This window comes from Amblyomma mixtum, chromosome 10 (genome assembly GCF_055824585.1).
Source record: "Amblyomma mixtum isolate Tamu chromosome 10, ASM5582458v1, whole genome shotgun sequence".
Lineage (NCBI taxonomy): Eukaryota > Metazoa > Arthropoda > Arachnida > Ixodida > Ixodidae > Amblyomma > Amblyomma mixtum.
Window position 1 is genome coordinate 27,617,256 of NC_143021.1, and position 18,032 is coordinate 27,635,287.

The 18,032-nt window shown below is 44.2% G+C and overlaps 1 protein-coding gene across 1 annotated transcript in view; it reads left to right on the top strand.

The window, feature by feature from the left end:
- The window catches only part of LOC149325449 (sodium-coupled monocarboxylate transporter 1-like), a 162,635-nt gene that overhangs the window by 91,143 nt on the left and 53,460 nt on the right, over positions 1-18,032 (top strand). Inside the window, exons 11-13 of the mRNA XM_089564290.1 lie at positions 14,334-14,401; positions 14,950-15,036; positions 16,489-16,661. Of these exons, the coding sequence (XP_089420416.1) occupies positions 14,334-14,401; positions 14,950-15,036; positions 16,489-16,661 (328 nt within the window). The remainder of the gene's footprint in view (positions 1-14,333; positions 14,402-14,949; positions 15,037-16,488; positions 16,662-18,032) is intronic.

Consider the following 18,032-nt stretch of genomic DNA (forward strand, 5'->3'; position numbering starts at 1 on the left):
GCGGACTTACTGGGTCGGAAACCGAACATGGTGTCGGAAAAGGAGCTCTTGCTCTCGAGATATTCTGAGAGGCGGTCACGGACCATCGTTTCCATCAGTTTTCCTACGCATGAAGTGAGGGAGATGGGCCGGAGGTTGTCTGTGTTTACCGGTTTCCCCGCCTTTGGGATAAAGGTTACCAATGATGTCTTCCAATCCGGGGGCAACGAAGTGTCCCCGGTCCAAATGGCGTTAATATATTCGAGTAGGGTTTCGTATGCCCGATCAGGAAGGTTCGCCAATAACTTGACTGTTACCTTATCCCTCCCGGGCGCCGTCCCCCTGCGCATTTTGGCAAGAGCCGCGCGAAGGTCGTGAAGCTGGAAAAGTTGATCCAGTTCCGGATTATCGCAGCCTGCATACGAATAATCCTGCCCGCGCGGGTCTTGATCCTGATTGAGGTATTATCGCAGCCTGCATACGAATAATCCTGCCCGCGCGGGTCTTGATCCTGATTGAGGTATTGTGAGCGCAAGGTGTTCGCTAGCTGCTTCGTGTTTCCTTGAAAGTTGTGTATCGCGCGATTGATGTGTTTCTGGGTCTCCGAGCGTGTTTGTGTGGGGTCTATGAGACTCCTGAAGAGCCGCCAAGTGTTGCGGCTGGACATCTGCCTTGCTGCGCTGTTGCATCGATCTACCCAGTTAGTGTCTGCGAGTTGGGCAGCATACTCGGCAGCTTGCTGGGTGAGGTCAGAGATGCGAGCGCGGAGTTTACGGCTGTGTTTCTGCCGCCGCCATCGCTTAGTGAGGCTGCGGCGAGCTTCCCAGAGGTGCCTTAGGTGGTTATCCACGTCAGGTGCACGCTCCGTAAGCTGGATATGCTTTTCTTGTGAACGGAGTGTTTGCATGAGTCCGTGTGCCCAAGTGGAGTAGTCCTGTTCCATGAGAGAAGTTACTGGGAGGGCCTGGCGGAAAGTGTTCCAGTCGGGAAGTTTGGCTAGCAGCTGCGGAGCCTCCCGAGTGGCTCTCAAGACTAGAGCCGTTGTGTATGTTGCGGGAATTTTAAGCTGACGAAGCCAGTCTCGTGCTGGCTGACCACGACAGTGTCGTATGTATATAACATTATGTGTATTTTTGTTGTGCAATGTCATGAGCCAAAGGCAGGCAATAAAGAAAAAAAAGCTGGCATGGCCGAGTGGTTAGCATGCTTGTCTCGCACTCCGAAGATCGGGGTTCGATTCCAGAACTCGACCAATTTCCTACTCGGTTTTATTTATTTATCTGGCCTGACTAGAAGGGTTAACTAGACTAATTGGGTGATTAAGCAATTAACTAAACTCATTCCCCCTTTCTTGGGGTATAACTATACGAGCACTTTAATTGGTCGGATGGTTACTAGCCAAAGTACAATTGGCCCCGTTTGAAATTCGCGCACTGTGACGTCGCGACCGTTTTGACCAAATGAAAAGCGTGACATTTCTGTCGACAACTTCTTTTTGAAACGATGAGGCATTAAAGGCTCCCGCCTTAAAAATTCGAGAGGTTTTCATCCAACAGCGATTCCTGTTCAAAGACCTCAGCTGTGTGCCCCAAGCGCGGGTTGACGAACCAGCCTTTCTTGCGAAATTGCTTGTGGAAATCAATTCTAATGTTTATTTTTTAGTAGCTACCTCCGCCGGAACCTCTCATAAGGAGTGTCAACTTGCGGACCAAAATGCGCACAAGTTATTTCCTCGCGTCGCCTAATAACCGGTGCCAATGTATGCCTTCCCCCGAAGACACATCTGAGTATTCATAGCGGTTACTCTCAGTAATGGCAGCGCGACCAGAGTTGGCGTCCTTTGATACACCCGGTCATATCCAAAGGTAGGCGCACTAAGGTCATCGTCCTTGTTTACAGCGTAATTCTTGTTCTGCAGAGAGGTCCTGAATTCCTCGACTTTCCTTCCTATCGCTAGCTGTTTGCTGCGCTTCTTCACTGGTGTTTGCCTCCGTTCCCTCTTCAACTGGAGATAGAGTAGCCTCCCAGCGTATACAATGCCTCATGACCTCGATCATGCCAGAATGTTTGGAAAAACACCAATAATATTATAATTCATGCAGAAGGAGACGTCAAGGACTTACAAGGACATACAGATCGTAATGAGAACCTTAAACTTCAAGCAACCACAGGGCAGGGTAGTTTTTCGTGAAGGCTACCAGATAATACAACATAATCACATCAGTAATCATGTCATAAAAGAGTTGCGCAGAATATAACTGCCACAAGCCGCCTCCTAAATACCGAAATTCACGGCAGAGCCACCCGCACGCCGGGGCATGCTTCGACAGGAACCTCAAAGCAGTGGCCGGGCAGCTCAAGCCTTTGACGACCGCGCCGCGCTACCTTGCAAAAGGGTTAAAAAGGCGCTCTCGTCCCTCCGATCTACAGTGCGCTTTGGGGAGATTTAGTCCCTCTGGTGCCTCCCACGTAACCGTGCGTCCACAGTCCATCAAACGCGACCCTCCTAGGACCACCTCGCCGTCACCCCCTGCTCGCATCTGCCGGAACGTGAGAGCTCTGTGTATTGAACATTCAAGCCCAATTCATTCGCAAACATCTACTTTTTATTTGTTGTTGTATTCAGGAACATTCTGCACAGCGTGTACGCTTTTCGTGTTGCCTTGATCTATTTTTGTGTCCATGTAATTAATATTCTATATCCTCTGAGTTAATTGTTCGTGCCACCTTATCTTAGACTTGTTGAACTGTTGAGTTCGCTTTTCTGTAGCCGTGTAGCGCTATTCTTATTATTCCTGCTTCTGTTGTAGACTTTTCCTTCCGATATGAATACCCAGCTGTTTTATGTGAACCGGCTAAAGTTTTGTGAATTCTTTCTTTCGGTCCACCGGACAGCACAGATCGACCATCCAAATGAAATTAATGTGCCATATGGATCCGCAGTTTGAAGGCAGGTAACCGTTGAGGGGATCCTGGCATTAATCCACACAGGGCCGAAATTGGGAGAATAACGAACCACTTTATATAACGTGCATGGATTATAAGAGCACATTTAACTGATTAAAAATATCAATACTAATGCAGGCGTTATGGAATCTGAATAATTAAGAACTATTTGTAAAGATAATGTACAATATATGTAGTGGCTGCACCGTCATGATAGTCATATATAAAAAATTAACGAAATCGGAATTATTAAGGGTGTCATGCACGGAGACACGATCTCTCCAATGCTTTTCATCGCCTGTGTACAGAAGGTATTTAGACACCTGGGCTGGGAGCAATTGGGGATAACTGTTAATGGAGAATACCTTCGTAATCTGTGAGTCGCTGATGACATTGCCTTGCTAGGTAACTCACGAGTGGAACTGCAAATCATGATCATTGGCTCAAAGAGGCGAATCACAACAGTGTATTTAAAAAGTAATGCGGAAAAAGTAATTTACAGCACTCTTGGAAGGCAGAAGCAGTTCATAAAAAGTAGCCAGGCGCTAGAAGTGGTAAGGGAATGCTACTTATGGCAGGTAGTGACCGGAGATCCGGACCACGACAGTGAAATCATTAGAAGACAAAGGAATGGGTGGAGTGCATTTGGCAAATACTTTCAGATGATGAATAGAAGCTTAGCATTCTCCCTGAGGAAGAAAGCTGATAACAGCTATTTATTACCGGGTGCTCACCCGGAAGCCGAAACACTGAGCCAAACAGAAAGGGTTCAAATGAAGTCGAGGACAACGCACAGAAATATGGAAAGAAAAATAATAGATGTAAGCTTATGAGAGAGGAAGAGAACAGAGTGTATCAGAAAATAAACCTAAATATTGACATCTCCCAAATCAACAAAACAAAATATGCAATGGCAGGGGGTGTAGTGCGATGGCAAAATTAGAGATCACTGCGGAGATCTGCATTGGCAGAATGCAAAAGCATTGAAGCCTCTTAGGCACTCGTAGCCTCGCTGCCTCTCCTTATCAGTTTCTTTTTGCTTGGTGATTTAACTACTGAATTAGCGTAATAATGTTGTGATTGAATTAAAGACACGTTCGTATCTTCAAAGATACGTTCGTAGCTACCCGGGACGGCAAGCTTATGGTAGGGCGAGAGCCCTACCATAAGCTTGCCGTCCCGGGTAGCTCAATTGGTAGAGCGACTGCTCCGGTGAAGCGGTGTTGTGTTGTGTTGTGTTGGGTTTTATGGCACATAGGCAGCTAAGGCTATCATGCGCCAAGCACAAGGTATGGAAAATGTTTTCTGCGGGATTTAATAAAAATGAGGAACGTGATCAGTGGTGTAAAGGGCCTAAAAAGTTTAACTAACTAGTAATAACGGAGAAGACGAGATCTAGCAATGGCTAATGGTAAAAGCTTTAAAAAGGTCAGGTAGCCTCAGCGGCCATCCTTGGCTTGCCAAGGATGTCGAGGATCCCAACCGATAAAATAAAAACCTCAGCCTTCTTCACATGAATGAGAAAGTGGCTGAGGTGTATCATGCAATAGAGTGAGCCAGTGGTTAAATAATTGTAGTTTTTCCAGTACGCCTGCTTCTTTTAAAAAGCTAAATATAGAAGGAATGTTAACAATGGCATTATCGTCTAAGAGCAGTGCTGGATGAAAAGGAATGCATTCTCTATAAAATTGACTAAAGTACTTTTTTCTCAGTTTTTCAAGTTTAACACAAGAGATTAGAATATGGTTAACCGTAAGTTCGTCTCCGCATTCTTCGCAAACAGGTTTGTCTTTTTTTGGAAGGAGAAAGTTGTGTGTAAGGTGCGTGTGGCCTATTCGGAGACGGCATAAGATGACTTCTTTAAAACGTTCCTGGTGGACACACGACTTAAATTCACCTAAAACTGGTTTTACCAAGTGCAGTTTATTTTTTACTTCACTGTTCCAAGCCGACTGCCACTTTTTCCTTAGTTTTCTTTCTATTGATTTCATGCAGTCATTACAGGGTATACTTACTTTTTTAATTTCCTTTCCACGAGCCTTAGCAGCACACAAATCTGCTCTCTCGTTGCCTGTTATTCCAACATGACTAGGTACCCAGCAGAGTTTTATGTTTTGTCCTCGAGCTGTGGCTGTTACTATTTCGTGTATGATGCCGCCAAGTATAGGAGTGATAGCGTTTCCAGAGTGGAGAGCTGTAATTACACTTAAGGAGTCTGTATAAATAATACTGTTTGGGAGGTACTCGTTAACTATTTTTTCTATGGCCATACAGATTGCGTAACTTTCTGCAGTGAAGATGGATGTGCACTGTGGAAGTCTTATTGTTTTCTCCGAATTCCCTCGCACGACTGCGCTTCCTACGTAAACATCTGTTTTTGATCCATCCGTGTAGAAATCCGTAAAACTATTGTATTTTTCTTCCAGTGCAAGGAATTCTTGTATTATATGTTGTTGTGGAGTTTGTTTTTTATGGAAGTGTGTAAGAGTGAGGTCACAGATTGCAGGAAAATTGTACCATGGAGGCAGTGGATTTCGTCTTGGTGCAATGGCAGGTAATGTGTCTAGAACGCCGATGTTTTGGCACATCTCTTCAAAACGCAGGAGGAGTGGTCTTATAGCTAGCGGCTTGTTGTTATACAGTGTTCTTGATGGGCATTTTGTGACTATGGGGTAACATAGGTGTTTGGGCATCGAACGGATTTTTAAAATGTACGAGCATGTGAGCATGGTTCTTCGGTCTGTAAGTGATGGTTCGTTGGTTTCTGCATAAAGACTGTTTATGGGTGACGTCCTGTATGCACCGGTGGAAAGACACAAACCTAAGTTGTGTACTGGATCTAGTCGTTTAAGGTATGATGGTCTCGCTGACCCATACACTATACATCCATAATCAAGGATAGAGCGTACTACAGAGCGGTAAATTTTTAAAAGGCATGTCCTGTCGGCACCCCAATGTTTTCGCGACAATACTTTGAGTATGTTAAGGGATCGAGAGGCTTTCTTTTTCAGTGCATTTATATAAGGCAAGAAAGTTAGTTTTTTGTCAAAGGTTACGCCTAGGAATTTGTGTTCATATTTTACGGGTAGGTGTGTATTGTTCAGGTGTAGGAGTGGGTCGGCTTGTAGGCCTCGTTTGAGAGAGAACATTAAGGCCACTGTTTTCTGAGGAGAGAACTGGAATCCGTTTCTGTCTGCCCACGCCGCTAGTTTATTTATTGCCAATTGTACTTGTCTCTCGCATGTTTGTTGACGTGCAGGCTATTTGAAGATCGTCAACATAAACTGAGTACATTATTGATTTTGGGATTACTTTTGCTAAGGAATTCATTTTTATGACAAAGAGAGTTGTACTCAAAACACACCCCTGTGGTACCCCATTCTCCTGAACAAAGTTCTTTGACAGTGTTGCACCTAGGCGTACATGAAAGGAACGGTTGGATAGAAAATCACTTAGGCAGTTCAGCATTCTTCCGCGGATGCCTAGTTCTGCAAGGTCGCAGAGTATCCCGAACCTCCAAGTTGTATCATATGCCTTTTCGAGATCGAAGAAGACCGCAAGACAGTGCTGTTTATGTATGAAAGCTTCTCGGACAGTATTTTCTAGGCGAACTAAATGGTCTGTTGTTGAGCATGCCTTTCTATAACCGCACTGATGAATGTCGAGGAGTTCACGAGAGTCAAGCACAAAGGTTAACCGGATATACAGGATACTTTCAAAAGACTTGGCAAGGCAACTGGTAAGAGCTATTGGTCTATAACTAGAGGGGGATGTAGGCTGTTTTCCCGGTTTCAGGAGCGGCACAATTATGGCTTTCTTCCAAGCTTCTGGAATTTTTCCTGGCGTCCAAATTTTGTTAAAAAATTTCAAAGGGCTTCAACAGAAGGTTGGGAAAGATGTGCCAGCATTTGGTAATGTATTTCATCAGGGCCGGGAGCAGTCTGCTTGCCAGCAGATAAAACTCTGTTTATTTCTTTGATTGTAATTAAGCTATTGAATGGTACATTTGCGCAACCGCTTGTTGGAAGTCTGTTTTTTTCAGCTGTGTTTTTATATTTTAAAAATGATTCGGTGTAGTGTGCAGAACTAGAAACTGTTGAGAAATATTCGCCTAGGATGTTTGCTTGCCCCTGTAAACTTGTTTGTTTATCTGAGGCTGTAAGGAAAGGAACCGGAAAGGAGAAAAATTGCCATTCAATTTATGTACTTGCTCCCACATTTTCTTCGATGTAATTGAACTATTTATGGATGTTATGTAGTTTTTCCAGGACGCTTTCTCAGCATTTCGACGGATACGCCGTGCATTTGCTCTTGCCTTTTTAAAATTAATAAGGTTCTCGTGCGTTGAGTATCTGCGAAACACTCCCCAGGCTTTATTCTGCTTTTTTTGGCATCTCTACACTCTTTGTTATACCACTCTTTGTGGCGCGGTCGAACCACTCCGGAGGACTGAGGGATAGCAAGACGTGCCGCAGCAATTATAGAAGATGTAAACGCTTCGTTAAGTTCATCCATACTGAGATTATCTGTAAATAGTTGGTCAAGAGAGGCCCTTTCTTGAAATAGCTCCCAGTTACCAGCGTGTAGCTTCTAACGATGGGGTTTAGTTGGGATGATTGATGGTGGTGATGATAAGTTAATTACCACGGGAAGGTGATCACTTCCGAAGGGGTTATTCAGGACATCCCATTTAAAATCGATAAAAACAGACGGTGAACTAAAAGAAAGGTCTATGCAGCTCATTTTTCTAGATCTTGGAGAGCAGTATGTGGGTTTTCCTGTATTGAGAAGGCAGATATTGTTGGACAGAATAAAATCTTCTAGAATATGACCTCTAGTATCTGTTTCTTCACTTCCCAAGAAACCAGAATGGGCATTAAAATCTCCTACAACAAGGTATGGCTCTGGTAACTGTTTAAAAAGTGCTTCGAGATCGTGTATTGTGACTGTTAGGTGTGGTTCGAGGTATATAAAACATATTGTTATTGTTTTGAAATGTGCAATAGTGACTGCAACAGCTTCAAATCTAGTTTTAAGTTTGGCTTCGTGAGTCGCAACACCACTCTGTACAATAATAGCGACACCTTCCGAGAGCCGACTTGAGTGCTCTCTATCTCAGCGGAAGACTTTATATTTTTTCAAGATATTCTTATGTTGAGGTCCTAAGTTTGTTTCTTGTAAGCAGAGAGCTACAGGAGAGAATGAGTTTAAGAGGTCCTTTACATCGCTGTAATTATTCAATAGACCTTGGCAGTTCCAATGAATTAGGAATGCCATTTTTTCTACTTTGGGGGAAAAAAGGACAAAGACCTAGGCTCCCGGTTTAGTGGGGCCTGTTATATGAGTTTTTGGTTTTTTGGCACGCTCAAGTGAGCTGTGCCGCCCCTGCATTGTGGATGTGCTGGGGGATGTGTCCATTGCCTCACGGGAGGCGCTGGAGTGCCGCGAAGAAGCCGCGGCTGTGCGAGATGCAGACCTCCTTCGACTGGGGGAAGTCTTTCGGGCTGCCGACTCGCGGGCGGGCAAGCCCTTTTCAAGAAATGGCAGGGCAGCTTTCGCCGTGTCTGCCGGGGGCGCAGATGGCCCTGCCGCAGGCTCACTGCGCGTGGCCTGGGCAGGTGCCAAAGGCCGGTGTGGTGCCCCGCCCCGTTGCACCACATCGACGAATGTTGATTTTGCATTGAAGGAGAATGTGCCTATGGTATGTGAAAGCCGTTGACGTGCTTCTCTGAACGAAATGTTTTCCTTTGTTTTGAGAGTGATTACTTCTTTTTCGGTTTTCCATGTTGGGCAAGACCTTGAGTAAGCGGCGTGATTTCCTTCACAGTTGGCGCAGTACGGTGCTGCTTCGCAGTTCTCTGAGATGTGTTCATGTGAGGCGCATTTCGCGCATGTTTTGCGGCCACGGCAGCTCTGTGAGCCATGACCGTATCGCTGGCAGTTTTAACACCGTCGCGGGTTTGGGATGTAGTGGCGGACGTTTATTTTTAGATAGCCAACCTCTATTGATTCTGGGAGTGTGCTTGAGTTGAAAGTGAGGACTAGGTGCTTGGTTGGTATTTCCTTGTTGTCTTTCCTGATTTTTATGCGCAAGACATTGATGACATTTTCGTCCTTGAGACCTTCCAGCATTTCTTGTTCAGTTAGTTTGAGGAAGTCGGCTTCAGAGATTACACCTCGGACTGTGTTTAGGGATCTATGCGCAGTTATTGACACTGGGGTTTCCCCAATTGACGTTATGGTGGATAGTTTTGAATGTTGGGTACTGTCTTTAAGCTCTACCATAAGGTCGCCACTAGGCATTTTCTTCAGCTTGTATCCCATGCCCAAGGCATCGGTCAGGCTTTTTTCAACCAAGAATGGGGATATTGTTCTGGCAGTTATTTCTGTCTCTTCACAGCGCACAACATGGAATTTCGGGAAAATTTCTTTGGATTTCTGGGGGAACTGGGTTGTCACATCGGTCCGCACTCTCTTTGGAGGGCGATCATTTTCATAAGATATGTGTATTGTTCAGCCACGGTGCCAGCCACACACCATGGAGCCCAACAAGGGGACGCGACAGGAACTTACCCGCAAGTCCTGCCCACGCCAGCTGTACACCTTAACTATAACCTAATATGACTCAACTCAGGGTAGTTGGTCACACACGGTTAACCCTCGCCGCCAGGAAAAAGAGGAAAAAAACGAAGAAAAGAGGAGGAGACAGGAGAGTTGTAAGAAAGAGATAGGAAAGTGAAAGATAGAGGGGAGGATAGGAAAAGGCGACTGCCGATTTCCCCCGGTCGGGTCAGGCCGGAGGTGCCGTCTACAGGAAGCTGGGGCCAAAGTGGTGTGTTGCCTCCGCCGAGGGGCCTTAAAGGTCCAAACGCTCGGCATCATCTGAACCACCAGGATCCCCTTTTCCCCGGACACGGCGATGCCACGCACGGCTAAGCGCGGATGCTCGGGTCCGTGGTGACGCATTGTTCACCATCATCCCCCTGCGGGGATGTCCCTGCGGATGCTCGGGTTAACCCCGTGGTGTCGCCACTCACCAACGTCTGCATGCTGCAGACGCCTCCCTGCGGGGAGGTGAAGCGGTGGTCCCGGGTTCGAACCCCGGACCAGGACGAATTTTTCTTTGGTCCTACGAAGCTTCTGAGAAAGCTGTATAGCTTTCCTTTGTAGCCGTAAGGCTGCGCTCGGGTGGATGTCAGTGAGTAATTACTCCCTTATTACATATCTACTCCACCTTAGGGGTTTCCCCTAAATATTTTACCAAAGATACGTTCATTTACTCTCATTATACCTTCTCTTATCTGAATCAACCATTCTGGTGCTTAAAATTCGGTGCCATAGTTGCTTCCCGTCCCTATATACCCGTACAGCCACTTCAACCATCCAATGGTTTATGCTGGTAACTAACAAATTAATCTATGTCAATTAAACCTTTTTGTTCGATTAATTATAACTCATCAAATGCATTTCAATTCATTTAAAAGTTACTTTTCACTCATTTGCCTATTTCGCACTATTTTGCCTCCCACGGCCGTTTTCCGTTCCACTCACTATTCGACATCCGCGCTATTTCGACGCTTTATCGACATATCTGACTCTAATTAAATCAATAATCATCCTATCGACCTAATCATTTTGGCACACCATCCTCACGTCACCTTATTTCGATTGCAACCACTCGTTTGATGCTACCTCTTCTGAGAATGTCACAACTGCTGCGTCAACGTTTTGCGGACACGCTTTGGTGACACGACCCCGCCGACATAGCCATGCTTTTGTATTAAAAATCGATGGTCGCCAAGAGTAACAGATAGGAGGTTAGTGATAAGCGGGCTGCAGCTTGCACACCACCGCATAATTTCAGAATTGTGGGAGAGGCCTTTGCTATGCAGTTGCGCATAGTAATGCTGCTGCTGATCATGATAACGTCACAGAATTAAAGATCTAATTGTTTGGAGTAGCTACTTTCAAATAACTGCCAACTGCAGCGGGTTATTTAGACAAATGTGGCAAAGGCGTAGTGGTAGTCTGGCTGATTTTTATGATCGTGGCGACGATGGCACCAAGACATTTCAGGTGTTTCCGGCGTGCTACACTTTGATATCTTTGCGTGATGTGAACCGTCGTCGAAACTACCTCTTTGGAAGATATCCAATGAGAAGAGAAGAACCGTAATACGTACAGTCTTTGCCAAAAGTAACCCGGCACAGGTGGTTTCTTTCTTAGCCGCGCAGCCAAGCAATCATGGCAACCCTTAAGCTCCGATTCTGTGTAAAGAAAGGTGAGACCTTTTCCTTGCATTATAGCACTGTTCGGTGTTTACGGCTGCTGTGAATGCTCCGTTATACGTTTGAGAAGCAAAAACCTGTTGCTCAGCTACTTCTGGCAAAGGGGGTACATTGGTACTGCCTGTGCAGCTAGTGACTACCAAAATCCTATTACTCTAATGTTTCGGTAAAAAATGTTGAGAGCAGATGTATATCTTTTCTATAATCTCAAATATCTCAGAATGATACCTTACTGACATTTAGTTTCTTGGTATGTTTATTTATTGATCTGAAAATACTGGAGACCTTTAAGTTTGACCAATGACTGACTGAATACACATGTTTTATTACACTGAAAAGAACAAAATCATGCAATTTTAGTGGACGTAGAAGGAACGCTGGAATTCGGCAGCAATACCTTACGAGAAAAATGTACACGGTTTCATGAATTATGGTATTGCAATGTTCTGCCAAAAAACTGCACTGAAAACTTTAATTAGGATGCAATTGAGTGTTCTTAGATGCTAACAGGTGCCGCTCAAAAAGTTTATGCTCTCTCGGTCACGCTGAGGAAGGTTAGAATTCATTTCGCTAACTTAAGCTCCTCGCTGCATAAAAAAACGTAATTAGCAAATTACCCCAGGGGAAACACTAAGTCAACGTTATTAAGACGCATTATTTGTGACGGAGCCTCTACTGTCTAATTTTGCTAATATAAACCATAGTTCTTTGCTTTTTACTTTTCAAACTGCAGGGTGTGTTTTTTGTGTGTGTACGGGCCACCGTCGGCAAAAGTGTATTCGAGAAAAGAATTGAGCTTACACTTGGCTGTTAGTCCTAAAGAAAAAAATATAAAAGGCTAGACATTTTTTTGCCGCCTTGAAGTGCTCAGGAATGCATACCTACCGAACTCGAATGGTATACATCAAAGCAATTGGTTCTTTCCTTAAAGACCAGGCCTCTACAAAAAGGAAAAGAAAACAAAAATTGTAGTTTAGAATGAAATATAATGAACTGCAACTGTCGGTTCAAACAATATTTCTAAATGAAAAAAGCTAGAAAAAATCGAATGCAATAAAAAATAACGAGTGGTGTTTAGTAGCTGCTGAAGACAGACATTTACATACAACTGCCTAAATACAGTGTAAAATCCATCCAAAATCTAGGGCCTACCCTGTGTCCCCAATGGTTTGGACCAATGCAGCTTTTTATGCTTTTGCATTCTGTGAATAAATCAAGAGAGTCTACCAACACCTCTGGAGAGAGCACTTTGTCGGCTCCTCGCTGCCGTTGGCATCACGTTAGGTGATGCTAACATCACTATCACGTCAGCTGCGCTGGTCATGTGATATTTTCTTGCGACGCTCACGCCACAAGCTTGCCGCTTACAGCCTCGCTATAAAAGAAATGAGGAATGGACTGAAGCTGAGAGATATACAGTGTCCTGCTTAAAACAGCTATTCTGGCTTTTGTTCGGATGAACTGCGTATTAACTGAAGACAGCTCAGTCTACTTAGATTTCCTCCTTGCAATGTGCTGCTAAGTGACAGTAACTGGAAGTAAAGCACGAGGCAATTTGAAAGTCATGGTTGAAGATCGTAGGAAAAAAAGTAAAACGATATGCTCGAATACCTCAGAAGGAGAGACGTTGTACAATATTTCACCACTTCAGAGGGCACAAACAGCTAGGAAATGCAGGCCTACGCAGGGAGTTCAATGTTAGTGCGTCAATGTTCAGAAATATTTGCTCAGACTCGCACCATGAGATAAAATTAATGATAAAAATGAGAGCGCATTTGAAAGACAGTTGAAGAGACGCTAAACGGAAACAGCAAACTAATAAAGACGTTACTCTAGAAGGACCGACCATTGCCCGAGAACAATAGAAACATTCTATTCTGCTCCGAAACGTCGCCACGTTTCTGAGAAAGTCGCAACTCAAACTCCCGATGTCATCCCACATTCATAGGCTTCCGAAACGAGGGAAGGTTACGTTATTTTCATGCGGTTGGCTCAGAGAAGCTCTCCGGACAATCGGAGGCGCCACTTCCGAGCGCGTACGGCGTTGAGAGCTTTTAGTTGCTAAATAAGCGCGCACAATTGCTGCCCGCAGGCTAAATAGAAAGCATAGACAGCAGAATAGTCAGGGCTTGATCATGTTTGTGCCTCTTCTTGCTTCAGTAGTCTGGCTTCAGGCGTTATATTTTGAGCCTTCTCGCGTTCTTGGCCACGCTAGTGGCGCTGCTTTCCTCTGATCTCGACGCTGCCTTCGCAATGAGGCGAAATAGTGTTGCACAAGAACTCGATGAACAGACCGGAGCTGATCAAGTATCCTCGCCATGAAGCCGAACCAAAAAGAACCCGCAAGACTTGTGGCCACCCATACTGCACTTTTTCGCAACATTCTTCTCTACCGAATCTCAGCTTTGGTAAAAATCACAAATTGTCTACCGCATACCGCTAAGCTATCAGTCCACCTAGAAATAGTAGTCGCCGTCAGTGCCCAATTCAAGCTGTGGATCTGCGCTAATTGATAACAATAAAACGTGTGTGTCTAAAATTTTTAGGCCTAGAGAGAAGCAATGAATTTGATTAAGAACAGCGCTCATATTCGTGGAAAGGAAGATTAGCGCCGAAATGCCGACCTTCAGGGATAGAACAGCATAGAATCGCCAACAATCTTGACTTGGTTATGGCTTAGTGGAGAGAAATACGAGGAAATGTACTTGGGTAAGGCATTTCACGGGAATTAAATTTCTGAAACATCTAGAAGTCAAATATATCTTTGCAACTGGAGAATAATGTCGGGAGAGGAAGACAGTCAAGTGAGGGAATGGTAATAAACATTTTCTTTCAGTAAAGTGGCCGCAGCTATCACAGGACAGCAGTAGTCGCATATCAGCTGCTAACACTTTTCTCTTACAGTCGACAATCGGACATACTGATGATGATCGTGGGGGGTGGTGGATGACCTTAAATGGCCTAAATATCTCTAGCGATTGCCTAGCATAGAAGCAGCAGAGTAAAGTTAATTGTACTCATGTTTACCTCATTGGCAACAAAAGTGTTAACAAGAAACTCATGCAACCACTTTACTTTCGTGACCGATAATATATTCTTCTTTATCCCGACATCTTTCAGCTCTCCTTTTGGGCATCTTAGTGACAGTGTATAGCACAATGTGTGTACACATGGGCTCACTGACCAGAGTGAGTACGATTGCCTCTTTATTTGTTCTCGTTATTTGCAGCATGTCTTGTACACGCAACATTTCTGCTTTTCTCAAAAAGGCTGAGAGCCAAGATCTTATGCTCATAGGAGCTGACAACAAAAATACATACTTTAGCAATATTAATAATAAAAACCTGCTAGCTTGGTCGTGTTTCTAAATTCATTTGACCCGCACACGAATTGGCAGAGGGTAGCAAAACTTGTATGGCTAAGTATGGCTGTAATAAAATTCCTAACAAGGTCAGATCCTAAAGCAGCGGCAAACGATCGTCTCATTACAGACATATATTGCTCATCCTTGATTCTTCCGCTGCACGACATCGCTCCATATAAATATTCATGTTAGTTTTTTTTTCAATGCAGCAGAGATAGAAGGTTTAAGGCACACTGAAAATCTTCGTACTTCGCTTTCGAACCTTTTCGACTTGCCGCTTACGTGCTTGTTTTGGCGCTCGTTCTGGGAGTGCAGACATTTTTGCTGTCATACGCGCTCTTTTTTAGTGCTTTACGATTATTCATTTTACAGATCTTTATGATGGTATACAATGGCATCACGGCGGCATTTGTAGGCCTCTGCCTTCTAGCGGTATTATTCCCCTTCGTCCATTCGAAGGTATGTCAATCTCTGCCGCTACGATGACTCAGTGGTTTTGGCGCTCGGCTGATGACCCGAAAGACGCGGGCTCGATCACGGCCGCGGCGGCTGAATTTTGATGGGGGCGAAATTCTAGAGGCCCGTGTACTGTGCGATGTCAGTGCACGTTAAAGAACTCCAGGTGGTAGAAGTTTCCGGAGCCCTTCACTACGACGTTCCTAATAGCCTGAGCTGCTTTGGGTCGTTAAACCCATAAACCCTTCAATCCCCATTAAACCCGTTAAAGCCCATAAACCGCATGTCAACTTCCGCAATCTAATGGTCTCTTTCTTTCTCGACATAAGATTGCAAAGCCTATGTCGTGACTGCAGCAGCGAGCTTGCGTTTAAAGAAAAGCCTCTTCTAAATTGCTGTCTACTAAATTGAATTTGAATACAAGCGCGGCAGGATGGTCCATGGGAGCAGTTTTCAAAGATGCAAACAAATCCAGAACGAGAAAACAACAACTGGGATAGCTACTTGGATTCTTTTCTTCTTTCGTGATTCAAATGATGTGTATTAGCTGCTCGCAATCGTGCACATTTCAAATTGGAAAAGAGTAAGGCTGATATTGCTTTACTTTTTCCTGATGTACCGTGTACTGTACTAGCCATAAGGTTGCTGTAGATATCGTTGCTCTGCGGGAAAGGACAAACCATTTTGAACACTTGCTACGACCCTATTAAAATCAGTACGTAAGGAAGAAGGCATATAGTAAACATAAAAAATAAGCCAGGTGACCTTTCACTGACGACTTATCTTTTTTGAACGTTATTCCTGCACATGTGCTATATTAATAGCTACACTCCTTCCTCTTGCTTCCACTTATTTAAAACCTTATTCATTAGTGACGCGTTGAGTGCTGGGAGTGTTATAGTTTTTCACTTCATCTTTTTGCTAAGGAATAGGAGCTACAGCAACCAAACCGTTCTACTCAAAACTAACGAGCAGGAATCGACCATTAAGCTCAACGCCTGTTTTTCGCTGCTTCAGTTTGATTTTCCGACATTTTGTTGCACTGCACGTTTTTGAGCTCCTGATGCTTTAAAGCATAAAATGAGAAAGTTTTCAGCAAAGAGAATCTCAGCTGCTACCATATTTGTTACAATATGTCCAATATTTAAACAATTGCTAATTGCATGAAAATGCCAATGTGTTCCAGAGAACGCAGATTTTTTTCGCGAAAGCTTATTTTATAGGTATTCTCTAGCATGAGAGCACATCCGAAACGTTCTCCGCTCAGTTTCTGGTCACCTGCCAACTAAAAACGTCAAAAACCTAATTGAGCGTTCGTGTCAAGCATAAAAGCGAAATTTAGCTTAACACTATCAAAACCACAAATAATGTTTAAGTGCGCACGATTTCCGCAATTTATGAATTATTCTTTCGCAAATAGCTAGGCAGCATTCAGAGACATGCATGCTTTCACAGGGAGCAGGTGTGGCTACGCTCGCCGTGGTTGCCTACCAGCTAGCACACATCGCAGATACGATTCGTAACGGAAGAAAGCCTCGAAGGATGGAAACAACGCTGGAGTTCTGCCCTGTGAACCAAAGCATCGTCATTTCTGGAGCAAACGCCACAATTCCTGCCGCGCGCACAGAGTGAGACCGCTTCTAAATTACAATCAGCATACGAACTGAGTCCCGTGGTCAGAAAATGCATTCAGCGGCCCGTATTTCTTGCAATCCAATAGATTCTTACATCCATCTGGCGCAGGCATTAGGGTCAAAGAGTTTCTCAAAATAACCTATAGACAGAAGAAGCACGAGCCCCTAATCAAGATTCTTGAGGCGCGATCCATCGAAAGCTAAAAGGCCATGAAGGGCAAATTTCGCATATAAAGTAAGTTCGGCTTCTAAAACAAGGCATAACTAGAAAAGACGAATAGAAACTACACCTTCTCAGTGTTCCTACGATAGATGAACGACAGCAATGCATCTTGTGTATTGGGATTATTTTGAGAATCTTTATCACTAAAATACCCCGCCTCCATGCGGCACGAGCATTTTTTCTCAACATCAGTGTTTAACGGCGCAACAAGAACCAAGTGAGCCAGGTGGCTCAATGGCGATAAGGAAAGCACATGCCGAAAGTGTACTGCTTACGCCAGTTCCCCCATTTACGGATCACCCTCATACAGCAGCGCGGCATCCTGCTATAGAATTACTGAGCGAGTTGCTGTAAAAAAAAAAACAGTCTTCATTTCACATACCCAGGCTTCACTGTTTTTTAGTAGGATGGTCTTTGAACTATGCGGCTAAAATGTATGAAATTCCATTTCCCAAGATGGCGTCACAAGATTTTCTACACTGGTACAAGCAGTGCTGTATTCAGATGTCCTTCCTCGTGGTTACGGCGCAGCAGCCTTAACTCTACTTTTCAGAAAAAATGTTAGACCAAAATTATGATCGCATTTTTCTCCCTTTGGTTTATTTGGACCCTTTGTGGCTCCTCCGCAAGACTTAAGATCAGTGATGGCGAGGATAAGGCAGAAGTGTAGCCGATCACAGAATATGGGGAGGAAAGAATAAAATAAAAAATAGTTTTCACGTTATGCCGAGCCCAACCCTTCGAAAAGGTCGACTTAGGTATCCTTGAGTGCTTTCTTTAGTCATTCCTGCACAACGATATTGTTTTAACTTTATATTTGACCTACGATGCTTCGTTACCAGCCGCCGGTCTAAGCTGATGCAGCCGCTGTTCAGTCTTATTGATGGAATGATAGATCGTCACGCCTGTAACCTGCGCTGAAAATTACGAAATACGAAGTCTAAATCAGAAATTATCATCTCCCAGCAGGATCGCAGGAAGTTCAGAGCTGGTTTAATACACTGATTTTATTTCGGTCATATTCATTTGTTTTTAGTTGCCAGCTGATCCACCTGCAGGTCATTGTTGCGCCTGGACCAAACAGCCTGCCCGACAGACGATAACAATAAAATGAAATCGAACATAATGAATTTTTAAGCTAT